Source organism: Nicotiana tomentosiformis, chromosome 6 (genome assembly GCF_000390325.3).
Source record: "Nicotiana tomentosiformis chromosome 6, ASM39032v3, whole genome shotgun sequence".
Taxonomy (NCBI): Eukaryota; Viridiplantae; Streptophyta; class Magnoliopsida; order Solanales; family Solanaceae; genus Nicotiana; species Nicotiana tomentosiformis.
Genome location: NC_090817.1, coordinates 112,703,509 through 112,723,240, shown reverse-complemented (window position 1 = coordinate 112,723,240; position 19,732 = coordinate 112,703,509). Strand labels below are relative to the sequence as shown.

The following is a 19,732-nucleotide window of genomic DNA, read 5'->3' as shown; positions in this document are numbered from 1 at the left end:
GAGATTTGACCGGTTTGAGGTAAGTAACGATTGTAAATCTAGTCATGAGGGTATGAAACCCCGGATTTCGTATCATTTTACTATTTGAGGTGACACACATGCTAGGTGACGGGCGTGTGGGCGTGCACTATTGGGGATTGTGACTTGGTTCGTCCCATAGCAACTGTAAAGTTGCATATTTTGTTGAAACTATATGATACTTATGTGTTTTAGAAAGAGTTTCTGTAAATTGGGCTGAATGCCATGTTTGGGCCTTGTGCTAGTGCTATTTGAACCCTTAGGGGCCTTTTTTTACTATCCCCTCACTGTATTTGATTGAAAATTTATACTCAGTCATGGTTATACCTGTTTACTGTATAACTCAGTTTTTATTACTCTATTTTGATGCATATAAATATTGTTTTGGGTTGAATACCCTGTTTTACTGAGAGCCCGAGTGGCTTGAGAGGTTTATGACTGAGTGAGGCCGAGGGCATGATTTGTGAGGATATTTATGGGATCGGGCTGCATGCCACAACATGTTTGATATAGGCCGAGGGCCTGATTGATTTGTGCCATGATTTGGCTTGATATAGCGTTTGGGCTGAAGGAGCCCCTCCGGAGTGTGTACACACCCCCAGTGAGCGCATGTACCTACTGAGTGCGAGTGCCGAGTGCTGAGTGACTGGGAGGTATGAGTGATGGTGAGGTATGCCCGATGGGCTATTTACGAGTGATTGTGAGGTATGCCTGAGGGTTTGTATACGAGTGACTGTGAGGTTTGCCCGAGGGTCTGTATATGAGTGATATTTTGCCCGGAGGGCTGTTTATGATTTTATCATTTTTGCTTACCTTGCATTGAGCCTTTGTTTGAAAACTGTTGAAAAATATCTTTAAATGATTTTACTGGAACTGGGTTTAAACGAGATGTTTTGATTCAAACCCTGATTTTAAAAGCATGTGGTATTTTACTGAGATTTCATGATATGAACCTTATATGCTTATTGCTCGTCACTACTGCTCAGTCTTTATTTATTGTTGTTACTTACTGAGTTGGCGTACTCACGTTACTCCCTACACCTTGTGTGCAGATCCAGGTGTAGCTGGACACGGTAGCGGTTGTTGACTATTCTGGTTACAGATTTTCTCGGGGATAGCGAGGTAGCTACCTGGCGATCGCAGCCTTGCTCTTCTCCCTCTTATCTTCCTTTAGTTGTATTTATCTATTTCTCAGACTATGTTAGTCTCGATATTATCAGATAAATTATAGTAGATGCTCATAACTAGTGACACCCCGATGTCGGGCTTTTCTTTCCGCACTTTTATTTTGATTTGAACTCCTTTACGAAGGTTTTTTTATGTTAGATAGCCTTGAAATTATCTTTAAAATGAAAATATCGGTTTATTTTGGAAATGAGTCGGCTTGCCTAGTTCCACGATGGGCGCCATCACGACAAGGTTAGTTTGGGTCGTGACATTAAAGAAGGAATTCGAGATGAAAGATCTTGGAAAGACAAAATTATGTCTTGGTTTGCAAATTGAATATTTGGCAAACATGATTTTTGTTCATCAATTTGCCTACATAGAAAAGGTATTGAAACAGTTTTACATATATGGAGTATATCTACTAAGTACTCTGATGGTTGTTCGACCACTTGATGTGAATAAGGACCCATTCTGATCTCAAAAAAAGAATGAAGAGCTCCTTGGTCCTGAAGTACCGTATCTTAGTGCCATTGGTGCACTAATTTATCTTGCTAACACTACAAGGCTTGACATAACTTTTTCAATTAGTGTCTTAGCAAGATATAACTCTGCTCCTACAAGGAGACATTGTAATGGAATCAAACACCTATTGCTGTATCTAAAAGGAACTACCGATATGGGCTTATTTTATGGCAACGATTGCAGTCCTGATCTAGTTGGTTATGCCGATACTGGTTATTTATCTGTCCCACACAAGGCTTGATCTCAAACAAGCTATATGTTTATATGTGGAGGCACTGCCATGTCTTGACGATCGACTAAGCAATCAATTGTGGCTACTTCATTTAATCATGTAGAGATAATTGCTATTCATGAAGCAAGTCTAGAATGTGTGTGGTTGGGGTATATCTTATTCGTGAAAATGTGGTTTGAAGTGTGATAAAATACTCACGATTTTGTACGAAGATAATGCAACATGCATGACTCAATTGAAGGGAGGATTCATAAAATGAGACAGAACAAAGCACATTTCACCAAACTTATTTTTCACACATGATCTTCAAAAGAATGGTGATATCAATGTGCAACCGATCCATTCAAGTGATAATATGGTTGATTTGTTCACCAAATCTCTACCGACGTCAACCTTCAAGAAGCTAGCGTACAAGATTGGGATGCAAAGGCTCAAAGATGTGAATTGATACTCTCATCAGGGGGAGTTAATACACGTTGTACTCTTTTTTTCTTACAAGATTTTGTCCCATTAAATTTTTCTTGCAAGGTTTTTAACGAGACAATCAAAAAGTGTATTATTAAACATGTGTACTCTTTTTCGTTCACTATAATTTTTTCCACTGAGTTTTTTCCTAGTAAGGTTTTAACGAGTTACATTATCTACTAATGGACATTCAAGGGGGAGTGTTATAAATAATATTAAGAGTGGATATCCATGTATTATGAAATTACTTCGGAGTAACTTAGTCATAAACTAGTCTAGTTACTTGGTCACTAAGATTAATTATTTGCTCACCAAGATTTGTTACTTGGCCACCAAGACTAGTTACTTGGTCACCAAGCAACTCTCTTATAAATAGAAGATTTCTCTACTCATTGGGAGAATATATCATCAAGAAAAGATCTAGTATTATCTCTCTAAATTTCTCTTGTGTTACTTTATTTCATATTATTCCATAACAATCTCGTATTATAGAGAGATATTTCAATTCTTTCTCTTTTAAATAATAGGAGTAGAACATAATTAAAGTATGAACTACGTATAGAAAAGAACACAAAATTTCACTTTTGTTATAAATATATTATATTATGGATGTTCATCTAGTACTCCGTTGTAAATAAGCTTCCTGAAGAAGTTTATCCATATGGGACTCCGCCATAAATATATTTATCTATTTAGTACTCTATTGGAAATAAGCCTCCTGAAGAAGCTTATCCTTTTGGTACTCCGTTATGAATAAATATTACCTATGGTAGAAGATTATCTATATCTGGTGCAGTAGCAACTTACACAATAGCTTAGATTAGCAGCTTACAAGCAGCTTACACAACAACTATATGAATTAAATTATCATTAATATAATCCTCACTTAAAAGATAATTCAAGTCAAATGCCAGAAGCATTTGTTGATCCAAAACTAAATATCATATTTCAGTTGCAAATGCTCCTATTAAAATTAAAGTCCCCAAAGGATAAAGTTTACTGCACGCATGAAGCATAGTAAACCGATCAGTTTCAAAGGTAACAATCCTTGAAAAATGATAGGAGCAAATGATCAAAATGATCATAATAAGGAGGAAATGAGCTCTAGAAGAGCCCACGACATAACATTTCATGAAACTCTAGAAGAAATTCAGGTACCTGAAAATAAAGAAAGTGATGAGATCTCAACAAGTTATGTCTCTTAGGAACCGATACAAAATGATCGTCAACGATATATTTAATCCAATATAGTGCATGATATTATAAAAGATTGTGAGGATCAGGTATATAGTCCAGACACCTGAAGATGTCACGCTATTTAAATGCAAGTTATAACCTATATGACTCATTTGATTAAATCAATATGAAGATTCGTGAAGGATTTAAAATGCTTGAAGCATATAATTCAAAGTCTCGAGAAATGTACTAGATCAAATTACAAAGATCTTTTTACGGTTTAAATCAATATGAACGCATGTGATATAATCGCCGCAGTGAATATTTGCTGAAAGAAGGTTACATAAATGATGTTATTTGTCAATGTATTTTTATAAAGAAAATGTCATCACCGAATTTTTTTATACTTGCTGTTTATATTGATGACGTAAATCTTGTTGGAACTCCAGCAGAGCTCCAAAAGGCAATTAAATATCTTAAGAAAGAATTTGAGATGAAAGATCTTGGAAAAATAAAATTTTGTCTTGGTCTGCAAATTGAATATTTAGCAGACGAGATCTTTATCCATCAATTTGCCTATACAGAAAATGTCTTAAAATGCTTTTACATGGACAAAGCACACCCATTAAGTACACCAAATAGGTGTTTGATCACATGAAGTGAATAAGGATCCGTTCCGACCTCTAGAAGAGGATGAGGAACTCCTTGGTCCTGAAATACTCTATTTGAGTGCAATTGGTGCACTTATATATCTTGCTAATGCTAACAAAGGTGGTGCAGATCATATTGGTTGTGCAGATGCAGGTTATTTATCTGATCCCCATAAAGTTCGATCTCAAATCGGGTATGTGTTTACGTGTAGAGGTACTGTCATATTATGGCGCTTCACAAAGCAATATACTGATGCTACTTTTTCAAATCATATCGAGATAATAGTTATTCATGAAATAAGTAGGGAATGCATATGGTTGAGATCAATGGTTCATTTTATTCGAGAAAAATATGAGTTGGAATGTGATAAAAAATCCACAATATTATACGAAAATAATGCTACACGCATAGCCCAATTAAATGGGTGATTTATAAAAGGAGATAGAACGAAGCACATTTCACCAAAATTATTCTACACACATAATTTTTAGAAAAATGGTGACATCGATGTGAAACAAATCCGTTCAAGTGACAATCTAGTAGATTTGTTCACTTTGCCAACTTCAACTTCTGAGAAGATGATATACAAGATTGGAATGCAGACACTCAAATATTTGGAACAAGGTTTTTATCAGGGGGAGTGAAATATGCGTTGTACTCTTTTTTCCTTACTAAGGTTTTTTCCATGGGATTTTTCTTGTAAGGTTTTTAACGAGGTAGCTAGAATTGCGTATTACTAAATATGTGTACTCTTTTTTCGTTATTAGGATTTTTTCTAGTAAGGTTTTAACGAGGCACAATATCTTTTAATGAACATCCAAGGAGAAGTGTTATAAATATATTATATTGTGGATGTTCGTTTAATACTCTATTGTAAATAAGCTTCCTGAAGAAGCTTATACATATGGGACTCCGCCGTAAATATGTTTATCTATTTAGTATTCTATTGAAAATAAGCATCTTGAAGAAATTTATCCTATTGGTACTCAATTATGGATAAATATTACCCATGGTAGAAGATTATCTATATATGGTGCAGTAGCAACTGACACAACAGCTTACAAACAGCTTACACAGCAGCTTACACAACAACTTGCAGTACTAGCTTACAACGAGCTTGTAGTATCAGCTTACAACAACTTTATTTCTTCTGTAAATAAAGGACAATTCAGTTCATTGTATACATTAGTTTGAAATTAAATAATATATCAATCTGTCTATTCGATTTCTTTACTTTACCGTCTTTATTTTATAACAACTTTTATATTTATTTAGCCTAATGATTGAATCTCTTAAAATTAATCAAATTTTACCCCAACCCTAACAAGAAATTCGTGTACCAATTCAAGACGCAGTCCACAAAACCCACTTCGAAGATTTAACAAGAAGATGAAATTCAGGGGTTGCCAGAGAATTCCGTGCTTCACTTACAATGGACGTCTCAATCATCTAAATGCACAGCGTTTCCATTTTACTACCTTTCTTCGTAAGGTACAAGCCACCGAAGCTCGAGCATCGCTCAATAGTGGCGGCAGTAGTAGTAGTAACAGCAGCTCTCAGGGTACAACTCTATTTTACTTCTCTGTTTGAAACACAATTTGTGAATGAGTTGCATTTTATATGAAATGAGGCCGTCACGAGCGATGAGAACTTTAATGTATTGTGAAAGTTCAAATTATTTTTGTAATTCTAATTCTATTGATGAACTTTCTGATTTATCTCCGAAAGTTGGTAAAGTTGTATCAATGGAATAGTCGAGATGCACACATGTTTTCTTAGACACCACCGTCAACAGCAAAGGAACTTAAATAAAATGATTTAGACAATTCAGATTCTAGGTTTATTGTTCTGGACAATGGCGTGCTAGATAAATAGGTAAGACATAGAATTAAAATGAGATGGTTAAAATGGAGGAGTACTATGAGAGTCTAACAGGGTACCCACCCAGAGTGAAAGGTAAGATGTTGTCAGGTAATGGAGCTTATGTTACTTTAAAATGTTGTTTGTCAACTCGTAAGTGATGATTTATCATTTGAGTACTCTTCTTGGTCAAAGTAAACATTCAGAGGCTGCAAATCAGATTCTGTTGGAAGGTAAAGAATCCTAAAATAGTCAAGTGAATATTCTATTTGATGCAGGAAAATTATTACCAATATGAAGTGTTGGGTTAAAGAAACTCAGTGGATTGGAATAAATTTAGTATACAATATTATCGTGTGCCTTATTCATATAGGCACACAAATTAACACATTAACAAAATAGAGCACAACGACTTATGTGGCAAATTCCAAACTAAATCTAGTGAAAGTGGAGTTGATAGCTGGAGTGAGCTGTGCCTACTGGAGGTCTCCTCCTGTTTTTTATTTTTATTTTTTATTTTTTAGAGATTTTGATTTGACTATGGTCGTATGTAAGGCTCGTGTCTGATGGGGTTTTTCATGGTAATATTTTACCTGCCCAGAATAGCTATTGTGAACTGCTGAAAATTCAATCTGATTCATGGTTCCTTGTTTTTTTTTTTTTGATGAAGTAAGATGATTCATTGATGGCATCTAGAGGATGCAGAAATACAAAATAGGAAAGTGTTAGCTCCATTACAATGTGATTCAATTCCAGTCGGAGAGCTAACAACAAAAAAACACAAGAACGAAAGTATGGCCTAAGTCAAAGTAAGGGAACTGATAAAATCTAGATAGGAGGCAACGCTATTTACAGGGGTGAGGTTGCTCTAACTAAAAAGGTACACTAGACCTTTAGCTTTCAAAAAATGAGGAGTAGTGGAAACTCCATCAAAACATCTACGATTCCTCTCTGTCCAAAGAACCCAAAAGATGCAAGGAGGGATCATCTTCCAGATTTTCCTGATGGCTCTGTCAACATTCCACCTGTTCCACCCTTCAACTGCTTCCTTAATGCCCTGAGGTAGGGTCCAGCTTATTCCCATAATGGAAAAAAAACATAGACCACATGGAAGTGGCTACTGGGCAATGAAGAAGAAGATGGTTAATAGACTCTGAGTTTTGTTGGCACATGTAGCATCTATTAGCTAGTTGGAAACTCCTTCTACAGAGATTATCTTGTGTGAGACAAGCTCCCCTTAGAGCTGTCCATGAGTAGCAGATGACTTTTGTGGGCAGTTTTGTCTTCCAAATCAGTTTCCAAGGCCAAGAGTCGATGATTTCATTTTGCTCACAGAAGTGTTTGTAGCCTACCTTCACACTGTAAGAGCCTGATTCAGAGTTACCCCACTTGAGTTTGTCTGATGCTTGCTCATTCATAGAGAAGTTCCCAAGTCTTCCATACAGTTCCAGTAGACTTTCTAGTTCCCAGTCCTGCATGTTCCTTCTAAACAGGATGTCCCAAGTTCCTTCTGATCTGTTTTGAGCTATTGTTGAATTTGGAGCATTGGCTATCTGATATAAGGATGGATAGTTGTCCTTCAGTGTGTTTGTGTCTAACCATTTATCCTTCCAGAACTTGACATGTAACCCATTTCCAATCTTGAATGATATGTTCTGTGAGAATTCCTCCCACAGGCTGCTGATGTGCTTCCAAGGGCCTACTCCATGAGGTGCTCTGTTGTTTTCAGTGCACCAGTGGGTTTGTTGTCTATGTTTGGCAGCAACCACCTCCTTCCATAAGTTGGAGCCTTCATCTCCAAATCTCCCTAGCCATTTCATTAGCATGCTCTTGTTGTGCTTTGCTAGGTCTCTGATTCCAAGTCCACCTTGGGATTTAGGTTGTATTGCTCTGGACCATTTGACAAGGTGGAACTTATGAGCTTCAGAGTTACCTTTCCATAGAAAGGTTCTTCTGGCTTTGTCCAGTTGTTTTAAGACCTTACTAGGCATAGGAAAGAGTGACATGCAATAGGTTGGAATGCTGTCCAAGACACTATTTATCAAGGTCAATCTGCCACCCATTGAAATGTATTGTAGCTGCCATGTTGCCAGTCTTTTTTCTACCTTTTCAATGACTCCATTCCACACATCAGCTGATTTGTATTTAGCCCCCAAGGCGAGGCCCAAGTAAGTAGTTGGAAAGGTACCAGTATCACATCATAAGATAGCAGCCAAAGCTTCCAAATCGGGGACTTCATTGACGGGGTATATTACACTCTTTAACATATTGATATGTAGGCTTGCTTCAAATATGAGTAGAGTGAGATTGAGGTATTGTACCTGAGACCTTTTAGCACCACAAAAGATTATTGTGTCATCTGCATATAATAGGTGTGAAACTGAGATGGAATCTATTGAAGAGTTTCCAACACTGAACCCTTCTATCCATTGTAGCTGCGTTGCTTTGTCTAGCATCTGACTAAGTCCTTCCATGGCTAGAATGAAGAGGAAGGGGGATAAGGGATCTCCCTGTCTTAACCCTTTCTGTGGAGAGAAAAAGCCAACCGGGCTTCCATTAATAAGGACTGGTAGTTCCTTAACTTTAAAACTATATATAATGCTCCATCAGATTATAACTTAATAGTGCTTAATCATGTTACTTGTTAACCTATCCCAATATTATCATACGGCACAGCAGCTGAGATTTGAGGCTACTGGTATGCAGGTAGCAATCTCTTATTGCCTGGTGCAACAGTCGCAACTATAGTTATGCTTGGTCTTCTCCATGCCCGACGTCTTTATGATGATCAAAAGGTATTGTTCTAACTCATAAATCTAATGCCGTTAGCAAACTATTGCCTGTTGGGTTTCTATTTTGGTTTGTGCAAAATCAGATGACATCAAGTTAAGATATTATGTTTTCTCCCATGGAGCATTCCTAATCCTCTTTGAGTCGCAGGTTGAAGAGGCAAGAGAAAAGGGAGCTTTAGAATTCCGGCCTGATGCAAAGGTAAGAACGCATTTCTATTTCCTATGCAATTAATCTTTCAGCTTGCCACATTATTCTATGCAGTTTTTCATGTTGAACTTACTGGAAATAATTTTCCTTCTCAATTGTAGGCTACTTTCATGAGATTGCTTCCACTACGCTCCATTTCTAGATTCTGGGGTACCTTGACCAGTGTGGTAAGTCTCTAGCAATTTCAAATAGCAGAAGATTCGTCAAAAGTTCTGGATCAATTTGACTCCATGCAATGCTCTACCAGGAACTTCCGATGTGGCTGCGCCCATATGCATATAAAGGATGGGCTCGGGCATTTCATTCAAGTAAGCAGTATTTCTAGTTTCTACTTCGTGATGCTCTGAACATTCTTCTTACAAGTTTGATGCTTTAGATTTTCATATTTATTCTATGACACATTGCGAATGTAAAGATAAGCTTTTGATGATGGTAATATTTAGAGAACTCCATTTTTGAATCCAGACTTGGAAGAAGTAGCTTTGCCTTTGGAAGAATATGCATCTTTACGGGAGTTTTTTGTCAGAAGATTGAAAGAGGGTACCAGACCTATTGATTGCAATCCCTGTTGTCTGGTAACTGGTAACCAGCTTCCTAGTTATCTCTCGGTTCTCTTGGTGTTTCAAAATATTGCAGATTATCAAATATTCTGACCTTTTTGAGTTGGTTTATATGGTTGTAGGTTAGTCCAGTTGATGGTACTGTTCTCCAATTTGGCGAGTTGAAAAAAGCTGGGGCTATGATTGAGCAAGTCAAAGGATTCACTTATTCTGCTTCTTCACTTCTTGGTGCCAGCTCCCTTCTTCCCATGGCTGTGGTTGATGACAATAAAAATGAAGATGGTGGGCAAGAAGGTTCTACGGATGATGCAAATCAAAAGTCTTGGTGGAGAGTTTCATTGGCTTCTCCCAAAGTCCGAGATCCTGCACCAGCTTGGTAATCACATGAATGTTAAACTGTGTGCTGTGAGGATATCTATAATATACCACAACATGTTAACACCTCAAGTGTATTATGAAAATGTCTGTTTCCTTTAATTAATCATTTTGAATATAAAAAACTGCCAAGGCACTTGTTGATCTTCTCTAGGATCCTTCTTCCATCTCCTTATTTTCCACCAAAAAAAAAAAGCTCTATGTCCAGTACTCCTTTAAAACTGTATATTTTGATTCTTAAACCATTCTGGACGACATACATCTTTTTATGGGAATGATCATCTATACTACTAGACAAATTATATCTAGTTAGCAGATGCCTAACATGTAGTACTCGGTCATCAGGTGAACCTTTTTTCTTTCCTTATGTTTTCTACTTTTTGTTTGCGTTTGGTAATAATTTCTTGGTGATAAAGGAGAGAATGCTACTTAATTTGAAACTGAAAGTTGACTTATTGCAGTCCAATGAAAGGTCTCTTTTACTGTGTGATTTACTTGAGACCTGGAGATTATCATCGCATACACTCACCAGTTGATTGGAAAGTTCTTGGTCGTCGACATTTCTCTGGTAAGTCTTCACATTTGCATCCATTGGTTAAAAAGAGTTCATCCACAATATTAGGCTTATTGTTTGTGACGTTTTCTATTTGTCCTATCTTTTTGATCGCTTCACCTCGCATCCTTTACCCCACCCTGCCCAAAAAAGTCATGTTTCAATGATATAGAAAGGATACGCCGGTCATGCAGAAAGGATCTTTTGGCTACCATAATTTATTGATACCGAAACAACCTAGGAAACGTTGTCAGCCTATATAGACAACTACTTATACCAAGAAAGCCAGGTATCAGATCCCTGTAGTTCAAGCCCTTTTTTTCCCCAATTCCTGTACATGGAATGATTACCAGTGAGTAAACTAATATGGGGGAAAGATTAGCCCTACCCACTATCCTTTCCCCCCCAAAAGGGGTCTAGAAAACTGTGGCTGATTTGTTCTTTTACCTTGTCAGCCACACTCTCATTTAGTCGATATTGATAGTCCGGTATATCTGTATTTGTGTCTTCAACACATGAGGGTTGGTTACTGTTATTCTCTGTTTTCATGCATATTCTAACCGTATTTCATATGATAATGAAAAGATATTATGTGACTGAAACTAACGTAGAGGACTTTACTATAATGACCATCGTGTTTGTACACAATCAGATACTTGTACCCGATAGGAAAATGTATTAACACATCAATTTGCCAAACTTAAGGCCACTCAGTGTGGTTGAGTCACCTGTAAAGGAATTATGTGACTTGGTAGTGAGAGTGTCCAATTGGCTAAATATTTTTTTTTAGATTCATTCAAGAGACCTCTTAAGGAAGGGGAGCCTTGGAGCAACAGTAAAGTTGTCTCCTTCTGACCTATAGGTCACGGATTCGAGCCGTGGAAGCAACCACTAATGCTTGCATTAGGGTAGGCTCTTTACATCACACCTCTTGGGGTGCGGCCCTTCCCCGAACCCTGCGTGAACGCGGAATGCCTTGTGCACCGGGCTGACCTTTTTTTTTTTTAAAAAAAAATATTTATTCAACCTCTTTGGGATCAATTTAACTTGATATCAAAGCAACAGTCCGCTTCGAGTGTCACCATCTCCTCCAATTGAAAAAGAAAATTTGATGCATGTAAAGTCTTCCTATTCAATTTCCTACCGGTGGTTTATTTATTCCGTTCATTTGTTTGATAGGTCGTCTCTTTCCCATGAATGAACGAGCTACCAGGACAATAAGAAATCTTTACGTGGAGAATGAAAGGGTAAATTCTGATTAACTATGCTGTAGTTGCGTTCAATTCCCTATTTTTTTCTTGATCTTTTTGAGATGGTGACTTCTCCGAAAGAGGTTATAAAGTAGTTATTGCTGTTGTTATTTGCACCAGAAGCAAGTTATGCATAAATTTTTAATCTCATGGAATGTTATGATTGAACCTGCCATGTATGTCCCTCTTTGTGGAGAACTTGGTGAGCCAGTTGAAATTAACATCTGTTAAGTTTGAAGGTTGGTTTTGTCCCTATTGTATTATCTTGAGCATATAGGGTCCTTTAAGTTTGCTAAAACTAAGCACTTTTGGTTCAATGGGCTGAACATCCAAATGGGGCCACTAAAACTAACAGAAATCACGTGTTTTTCATGTGACTAGAGTAAAAAGCAATTCCCATATATTTTCCTCCGAGTCACCCAAAAAAAAAATCCCAGACAAGAGAATCACCACAAAATCGAAGGAAAAAGTCTGCCAGCAACGAAATTAACCGTGGTTGGGATAGAATGAAATTGGGCAAGAAAACCCAATTGCGTTTTGTTTGCAAAACAAATGACATTTTCCATTACTTTTAAATAATTCATTTGGGAATTTCCGACAGTTGGACCAAAGGAGTCCATTGCATCAAGAGTACAGAGATTGATTGGCCTGCTACTTTTTTTGAATTAAAGGAATATATGTGCTCAAGGTATCACAATAAGGACGATAGTAGTCCCACGTGTGATCTAGTGGTCAATGAAGTAGGTGCAAACCTTGGAATTCAGGGTTCAAATCCTGTAGAGAAGTCCTCCTAATAGAATGTTTTTACTTGTTTGTTCCTTTCAAATGTTAAAATGTTCTTGTTTTCAGTTGCATATTCCTAGTCCCTCCCATATCCTCTGATTTTTTTTTCTTCTGATTATGCTTGCTCATTCTCTCTGTGACTATCAATGTCTAACAAAATGATGTGTGTTTTCTCTTTTGTGATTTCTGCCTATTATCAGATTGTGCTTGAAGGTAAATGGCAAGAAGGTTTTATGGCAATGGCAGCCATAGGTGCAACAAATATTGGCTCCATTGAGGTTAGATATGATGCTTGTCCCTTGGCGGAACACTTAATTTTGTATGTTTAAAGTGTGTCAGCTATCTGTTTGTATACAAGTATTCATTTTTTTCTCTGTAAATATATTTTTAGGAGGACTGCCCACTGGAGCTTTTTCATTATCAAGCTACTCAATTTTGTTAAGTTAAACTGAGCAAGGGGGGTTTTAATCCAAAACTATTTTTTTTTTGGGGGGGGGGGGGGTGTGTTCATTTATTACTTGTGCAGAAACTTATCATCAGTCTTCTAGGCTTTTGCACTGTAGGTACATCTGGATAGGTGCCTTAGTGATAATATTGCATTATGAATCACGAGATGAGATTTATTCCTCCACAAAGGGCCAAATATACCCTTCTACTTTCATATATTGTCTGTATTTAACCTCCGTTATACTGTTGGACCAAATTTACCCCTACCGTTATACTATCGGGCCAAATTTACCCCTACAATCAGCAAACTTTTAAAAATACCCCTTGATATGTTAAGTAATTCAAAATCTTCCAAATTCCTTTTATTTAAATCACTTGTTGTTCTTCTTGGTCCACTATTTTAATTTCAAAATTTACTATTGATGTGAATGCTAAAGTTACTAGATTATACAAATTATTTATAATTTTTTTTATTACCAATGCACCCATTTCTCTTTTGTTATAAATAAAATTGGTTTAAAATTTTATTTATTTTTCAATCATATACACACCGTAGAATTTAGTGGGTCTATTTATTGTGTATTATATGCAGCTGATCATCATGTATATACATGTATATTCAAATATATTTTATCGTTACCTGGTTAGTATAGAGTTCGATCGACTAACTTAAGAGTGCAAAATATGTAGGCATTTAATTAAAGCAAAATTGAATTAGACAATGTAAAGTCTCCGAGAAACTTCAACTTCAATCACTAATACTTGCAAAGTCTCCATACATTTGGTGCAATGAATTCATTAAAATTGGGATGTTGTAAATACTTTTAGAATTTAGAAAAGCTACCTAATTTAGATTTTTTAATTTACTATACTTTGTTTATTCGGTTGTATCATTTAATATTTTTTTCTCTTATTTTTTTTCTTTAATTCAGAAAGCAGGTAAATGCCAATTATTTCAAAAATAGTGGACCAAAAAGAACAACAAGTGATTTAAATAAAATGAATTTGGGAGATTTTGGATTACTTAACAGATCAAGGGGTATTTTTAAAAGTTTGCTGATTGTTGGGGTAAATTTGGCCCGATAGTATAACGGAAGGGGTAAATTTGGCCCGATAGTATAACAGAGGTTAAATATAGACAATATATGAAAGTAGAGGGGTATATTTGGCCCTTTCCCCCACTAATAATGACCTGAAGAATTTCTATAAGCAAGCCGTGACATTCGAGTGCATTGTCATGGCTATGATTTTTTCAACAAGGATCATGGCTATGAAATTCTACAATATAAACTAGCAAGGACAAAAATTTTCTGAGCTTAATATAATATATAAATAGAAAGAGAAACTGGAGTTGGATGACTAAGACAATTGAGAGGCATCAGCTTTTGATTGTCATACAGTGTCATCGACTTTGCCATTAGAAACCCCGGTAGTAACCAGGCTAGTGAAGCATAACTGACACTCTTGCATATAATTAACTGGAGATGTCAATACGGGATGGCCTAGCCCAGCCCACATGGGCTTTGGCATTTTACGGACTGGGATGGGCCGGCCCACTATAATTATATGCAATGTTAATTAGTTAAACATTAAGAAATAACTAAAATTTTAAGGAAAAAAGTATTTAAATACCAGTTTGAGATTGGACTTCTCTTGTTATTTTTAGTTTTCTATATTATTTTATATTTTTAATTAAATAAGTTTATTAAGCCCACGGGCCGGCCCAACCCAACCTTGATCAAGCCTCATGGGCCACATGCATACTTGGTCTTGGCTTAAAAGCCTCGTTTTTGAATGGGCTCCAAAAATCTTAGCCCAAAACCATTAAATTACGGACTGGGTTGGGCCGGCCCAGCGGGCCAAACCAATATTGACCGCTCTATAATTAATCAACCAAGAGATAATGAGTGTGGACAACTCATATAAGAAATCTCAATTACTAGCTCATTGAAGACAGACCCACTAATAGTGTGGATGAAGTACGCGGTGATACCCATTTGCAGATCCCACCGTGGCCTTCACCTGGTTCTGTTTGACTCAACTTTTTTCTGATGTTTCAGCTTTTCATTGAACCAACTCTGCGAACAAATAGGCCATGGAAGAAGATGCTACATCCAGAACCTCCTGAAGAACAGGTATATGAACCCAAAGGCACTGGTGTTTTCCTGAAGAAAGGAGATGAGGTACCATCCTGAAATTTGATGTTAGTTTGGAAGAGAAATATGCATGCTAAACTTCAGTTTTTGTGGCGTCTTTTGAGCATGCAAAATATCATGATAAATTATATTACTTGGCCAGTTGATGTGTGTGTACGAGAAATAAATCCCATCTTGCAGTTGCATCTTTTGAGCATGCAAAATATCATGATAAATTATATTACTTGTCCAGTTGATGTGTGTGTACGAGAAATAAATCCCATTTTGCAATGAACTGCAAGATCTATTCGTTCTTTTTATACCTATGGTTTGTACTTTTATTGCATGGATTTGCAGTTTGGCTTTTAGGCTTGTAATGCAGATATTACCAAACTAGACTAATGATCTCCTCTCCTTTTCTTTCCCCCTTTTTAATAAAGTTCCGTAATATATATACAACAATGACCCAGTGTAATCCCACAAGTGGGGTCTGGGGAGGGTAGTGTGTATGCAGATCTTACCCCTACTCCGGAGGAGTAAAGAGATTGTTTCCGATAGACCCTCAACTCACGACGATTGTAAAGGACAGTGGAGCAGTAACATCAAAGGAAATCAGAAAGATAACACCAATAACGTAATAACCAGAAAGCAGAAAGAAAAGCAATAACAATAAGTAGTAACAATGGCACAATGCTACAGACACAATGGAAGTAATAAGGACACAACAAGAGCCACTAGCATCCTAAGACAACATTATCAAATCAGCCTCCTACAGCCTAAGCTGCAAGGCTGCAACCCTAATGAAGTAGTATGGACACAACAAGAGCTACTAGCAGCCTAAGACACAACACTATCGGACTAGCCTCCTATCTCCTAACGTACGACCTTAATGCTCGACCTCCACAACTTCCTATCAAGGGCCATGTCCTCGAAAATCTGAAGCCGCACCATGTCCTGCCTGATCACCTCTGCCTAAAGGTGGCATGTGGGCCGGGCCCGGTCCTAAGTGGTCCGGTCCTAAGTGGGCCGGTCCTAAGCGGTCCCGGGCTTCGCGGGCTTCTCGTTGGAACCGGTCCGGGACCGGGATTACGAACTAGCGGTCCCGTGTTAAGTGGGCCGGTCCTGGGCCTAAGCGGGCCCAACGGAAACTTTCTATTTTTTAAATTATTTTTATACAAGTTAGAGAAAAAAAAATGGTAATAAAAATATCTAAGGCAATTCCTAGTAAATTATATTATAGAATTGTCACCTAAATTTTTTAATTCAAATTTAAAGACAAAAATATTGTAAAGAGATATTCAAAGCAATGCGTTATAATATATATACTATACTATATATACATCTAAGATATATAAGCTATATTCGATTTACTATATATATATATCTTAAGATTTATACATTAATATTCGATTTATATACTATATATACATCTTAATATATATATATATATATATATATATATATATATATATACTATACTATACTATATATACATCTTATAGTTGGATTACCATAAAGAGCATTCATATATTCATGGTTTAATTGTTCACCGGGTGCAATATTATGGCAAAATTGACTCTCGGTAAATTGTAATAAACTATTATCGCTATCAAGAATAGCAGGTGTAGGACGGGTAACAGGTTTCGGCCGGGGAGCCGGGGGAAGTGGAGGAGGAACAGATTGGCCACTAAAATTTTTTAATTCAAATTTAAAGACAAAAATATTGTAAAGAGATATTCAAAGCAATGCGTTATAATATATATACTATACTATACTATATATACATCTTAAGATATATAAGCTATATTCGATTTACTATATATACATCTTAAGATTTATACATTAATATTCGATTTATATACTATATATACATCTTAAGATATATATATATATATATATCTTACTGTATATATATACACACACACTATACTATACTATATATATACTATACTATACTATATATACATCTTATAGTTGGATTACCATAATGAGCATTCATATATTCATGGTTTAATTGTTCACCGGGTGCAATATTATGGCAAAATTGACTCTCGGTAAATTGTAATAAACTATTATCGCTATCAAGAATAGCAGGTGTAGGACGGGTAACGGGTTTCGGCCGGGGAGCCGGGGGAAGTGGAGGAGGAACAGATTGGCCACTAGATTCACCACTCTTGGATTTTCCCTTATTTTTACTAAACATTTTTTTAGGGAATAAGCCATCTTAATTAATCAAGCAAAGTAAATAAAACAAACAAAACTATAATATTAAAACTTAAGAGTTGGAACGAGTTTACCGAATTGACGAACAACTTGTTGAAAAATAATTATCGTTGAAGACTTAAGACTTCAATTCACCAACTTCACAATTTTGCATAAATTGTAACAATTAAGTAAGCAATTATAGAAGAATATTAGAGAGAGATTGAGAGAGATTGATGATTTTGTGAGAAAAATGAAAAAATGAGGGGGTATTTATAGTTGAAAATAGGGAAAAAGTGTAATTATAAAAAGTTTGGGGTTAAAACAAAATTTGGGGGGTTAAATAGCTATTTTGCAAATAGCCAACGGCTATTTTGGCAGACCAAACCGCTAGTTTTTAAATGGCCAAACGGTTAATTTTTTTATTTTATTTTAAAATTATCCGTTGAGAGGACCGTTTAGGACCGCTTGAACCGGCCCACTTCTCAGCCGGTCCCGGTCTCGCGGGCCTCCCCTATGAGACCGGCCCACTACCCGGCCCACCACTCCACGGTCCCGGTCCTATCCGGTTAGGACCGTTTAGGCCCACCGCCCATGTGGGCTTGCGGTCCTGGGCCGGTCCCGGTCCTAACCGGCCCACATGCCACCCATACCTCTGCCCAATACTTCTTAAGCCGCCCTCTACCTCTACTCGTACCCGTCAAGGCTAGCCGTTCACACCTCCTTACCGGGGAATCCATGCTTCTCCTCCGCACGTGCCCGAACCATCTAAGCCTAGCTTCCCGCATCTTGTCTTCCATGGAAGCCACGCCCACCTTCACCCGGATATCTTCCGTGATATATAATTTGGTATAAGTTTATCCAATGTTTGGTTTGTAATTTGAATCATGTATAACTTAATACACCATATACCACCAACAAAATGGAATAACTTATCCATGTATAACTTATATATGGATAAAGCACCAAAAGGACGAAATTACCCTTGTCTTTTTCCTAGAAGCCAATGAAGGTCAAGCATCCAAGGGTATAATTGTAAACTCATTGCTTTTTAGTTTAAAAAATAAACAAATATTTCAAATGATAGCTTGTATATCCAATTTTAGTGCAATAAATCCAACAACCAACAAGAAGCGATCCGTGTATTCCTAATCCCTACATAACTAATCCCTGCATTACAATCCGTAATATATATACACATACAGACTAGAAGAAACAGTTCTTGCTAGGTAGTGCTATTATGGCTCTAGCCAAGAAATTGATTTTGAAGCGCTCATCATAGGTTGCAAATATGTTCATGGATATTCGGGAATACCAGAATAGCTTTGTATAATAATATGTCAACATCTTATGGACAAAATAATAGTATGTAAATGTTGTACAATTACTTTCTCCCATTTTTGATTCGAAACAATATATAGATCAATTGAGTAATTCTCTATTTGATTCCGTTGAATTCTACAGCTAGCAGCCTTCAATATGGGTTCAACAGTGGTTCTGGTCTTCCAAGCTCCGATAAGCATGTCAGCAGAATTCAGGTTTTGTATTAAAAAGGGAGACCGGGTTCGCATGGGAGAGGCCCTGGGCAGGTGGCATGATCCCTAGTTACAATGTCTCAAATCTCAATTATAGAATTATAAGGGGTGGTCAATTTGTATTATAGAAAAGCCTAAAAGGGAAATGCTTTCGCACGCCCCTGTCCCTTTCCCCTCCCTAAGTCCTAAGAAAATCATATTACAAAATTTTGCTGAGAAGGTCTTCGTTACAATATTACGAGGTAACTCCATTTTAAGGGTCGTATCAGTGGGAGCTCAGGTTATATTTTGGTCAGAAACTATTTGTAAATTTAATGTCTTTTGGGATGATGACACTGAGATACGCTTGCGGAAACACAGTTCCCCCCCATCTTTTGGGGGGGGGGGGAGTGAAGTTTAATGTTTTTCATGAAGTGTGGAAAAATGTTTCCTTAAAAGACATGTTTTCTGGAGAAGCGGTTTCTTTTCCGGAAGAGAATTATTCTCACAAAATACTCGTAAATCTTCAAAAGACTACGGGTGTTTTTGCTTGTTTGGTATGAAGAAAAATATCTTTCGGAAAATGTTTTTTATTTTTTCCTTGTTTTGTTTGCTTAAATATTCTAGAGAATATTTTCCTCGTAAACTTATTTTCCTCCAATTGGAAAAAATAAGTGATAAAATTATTTAATTTCCAAAAAAATATTTTCAAGGAAAACATTTTCCTCCATACCACTCTTTACTAGCATTGAAATCTTTTTTGTACCAAGTCTTTTCAGAGTACTATTTTCAGAAGAAGTTCCCAATAGTAGTCCAAAATTT

At 36.8% G+C, this 19,732-nt stretch overlaps 1 protein-coding gene across 1 annotated transcript; it reads left to right on the top strand.

The window, feature by feature from the left end:
- Positions 1–5,532: 5,532 nt before the first annotated feature.
- On the top strand, positions 5,533–19,494 carry LOC104108558 (phosphatidylserine decarboxylase proenzyme 1, mitochondrial). Its single transcript, XM_009617624.4, has 12 exons — positions 5,533–5,792; positions 8,798–8,886; positions 9,032–9,082; positions 9,193–9,258; positions 9,339–9,399; positions 9,557–9,666; positions 9,774–10,027; positions 10,488–10,594; positions 11,759–11,826; positions 12,813–12,890; positions 15,120–15,242; positions 18,861–19,494. The coding sequence occupies exons 1-12, from the start codon at positions 5,621–5,623 to the stop codon at positions 18,999–19,001; spliced, it is 1,320 nt and encodes a 439-aa protein (XP_009615919.1). The 5' UTR covers positions 5,533–5,620; the 3' UTR covers positions 19,002–19,494.
- Positions 19,495–19,732: the final 238 nt, after the last annotated feature.

Coding starts and splice junctions, on each gene's coding strand:
- LOC104108558 (XM_009617624.4), top strand. CDS start 5,621: ATGAAATTCAGGGGTTGCCAGAGAATTCCGTGCTTCACTTACAATGGA. Junction 8,887..9,031: donor GTCTTTATGATGATCAAAAG/GTATTGTTCTAA, acceptor TTTGAGTCGCAG/GTTGAAGAGGCAAGAGAAAA. Junction 10,028..10,487: donor CGAGATCCTGCACCAGCTTG/GTAATCACATGA, acceptor GACTTATTGCAG/TCCAATGAAAGGTCTCTTTT.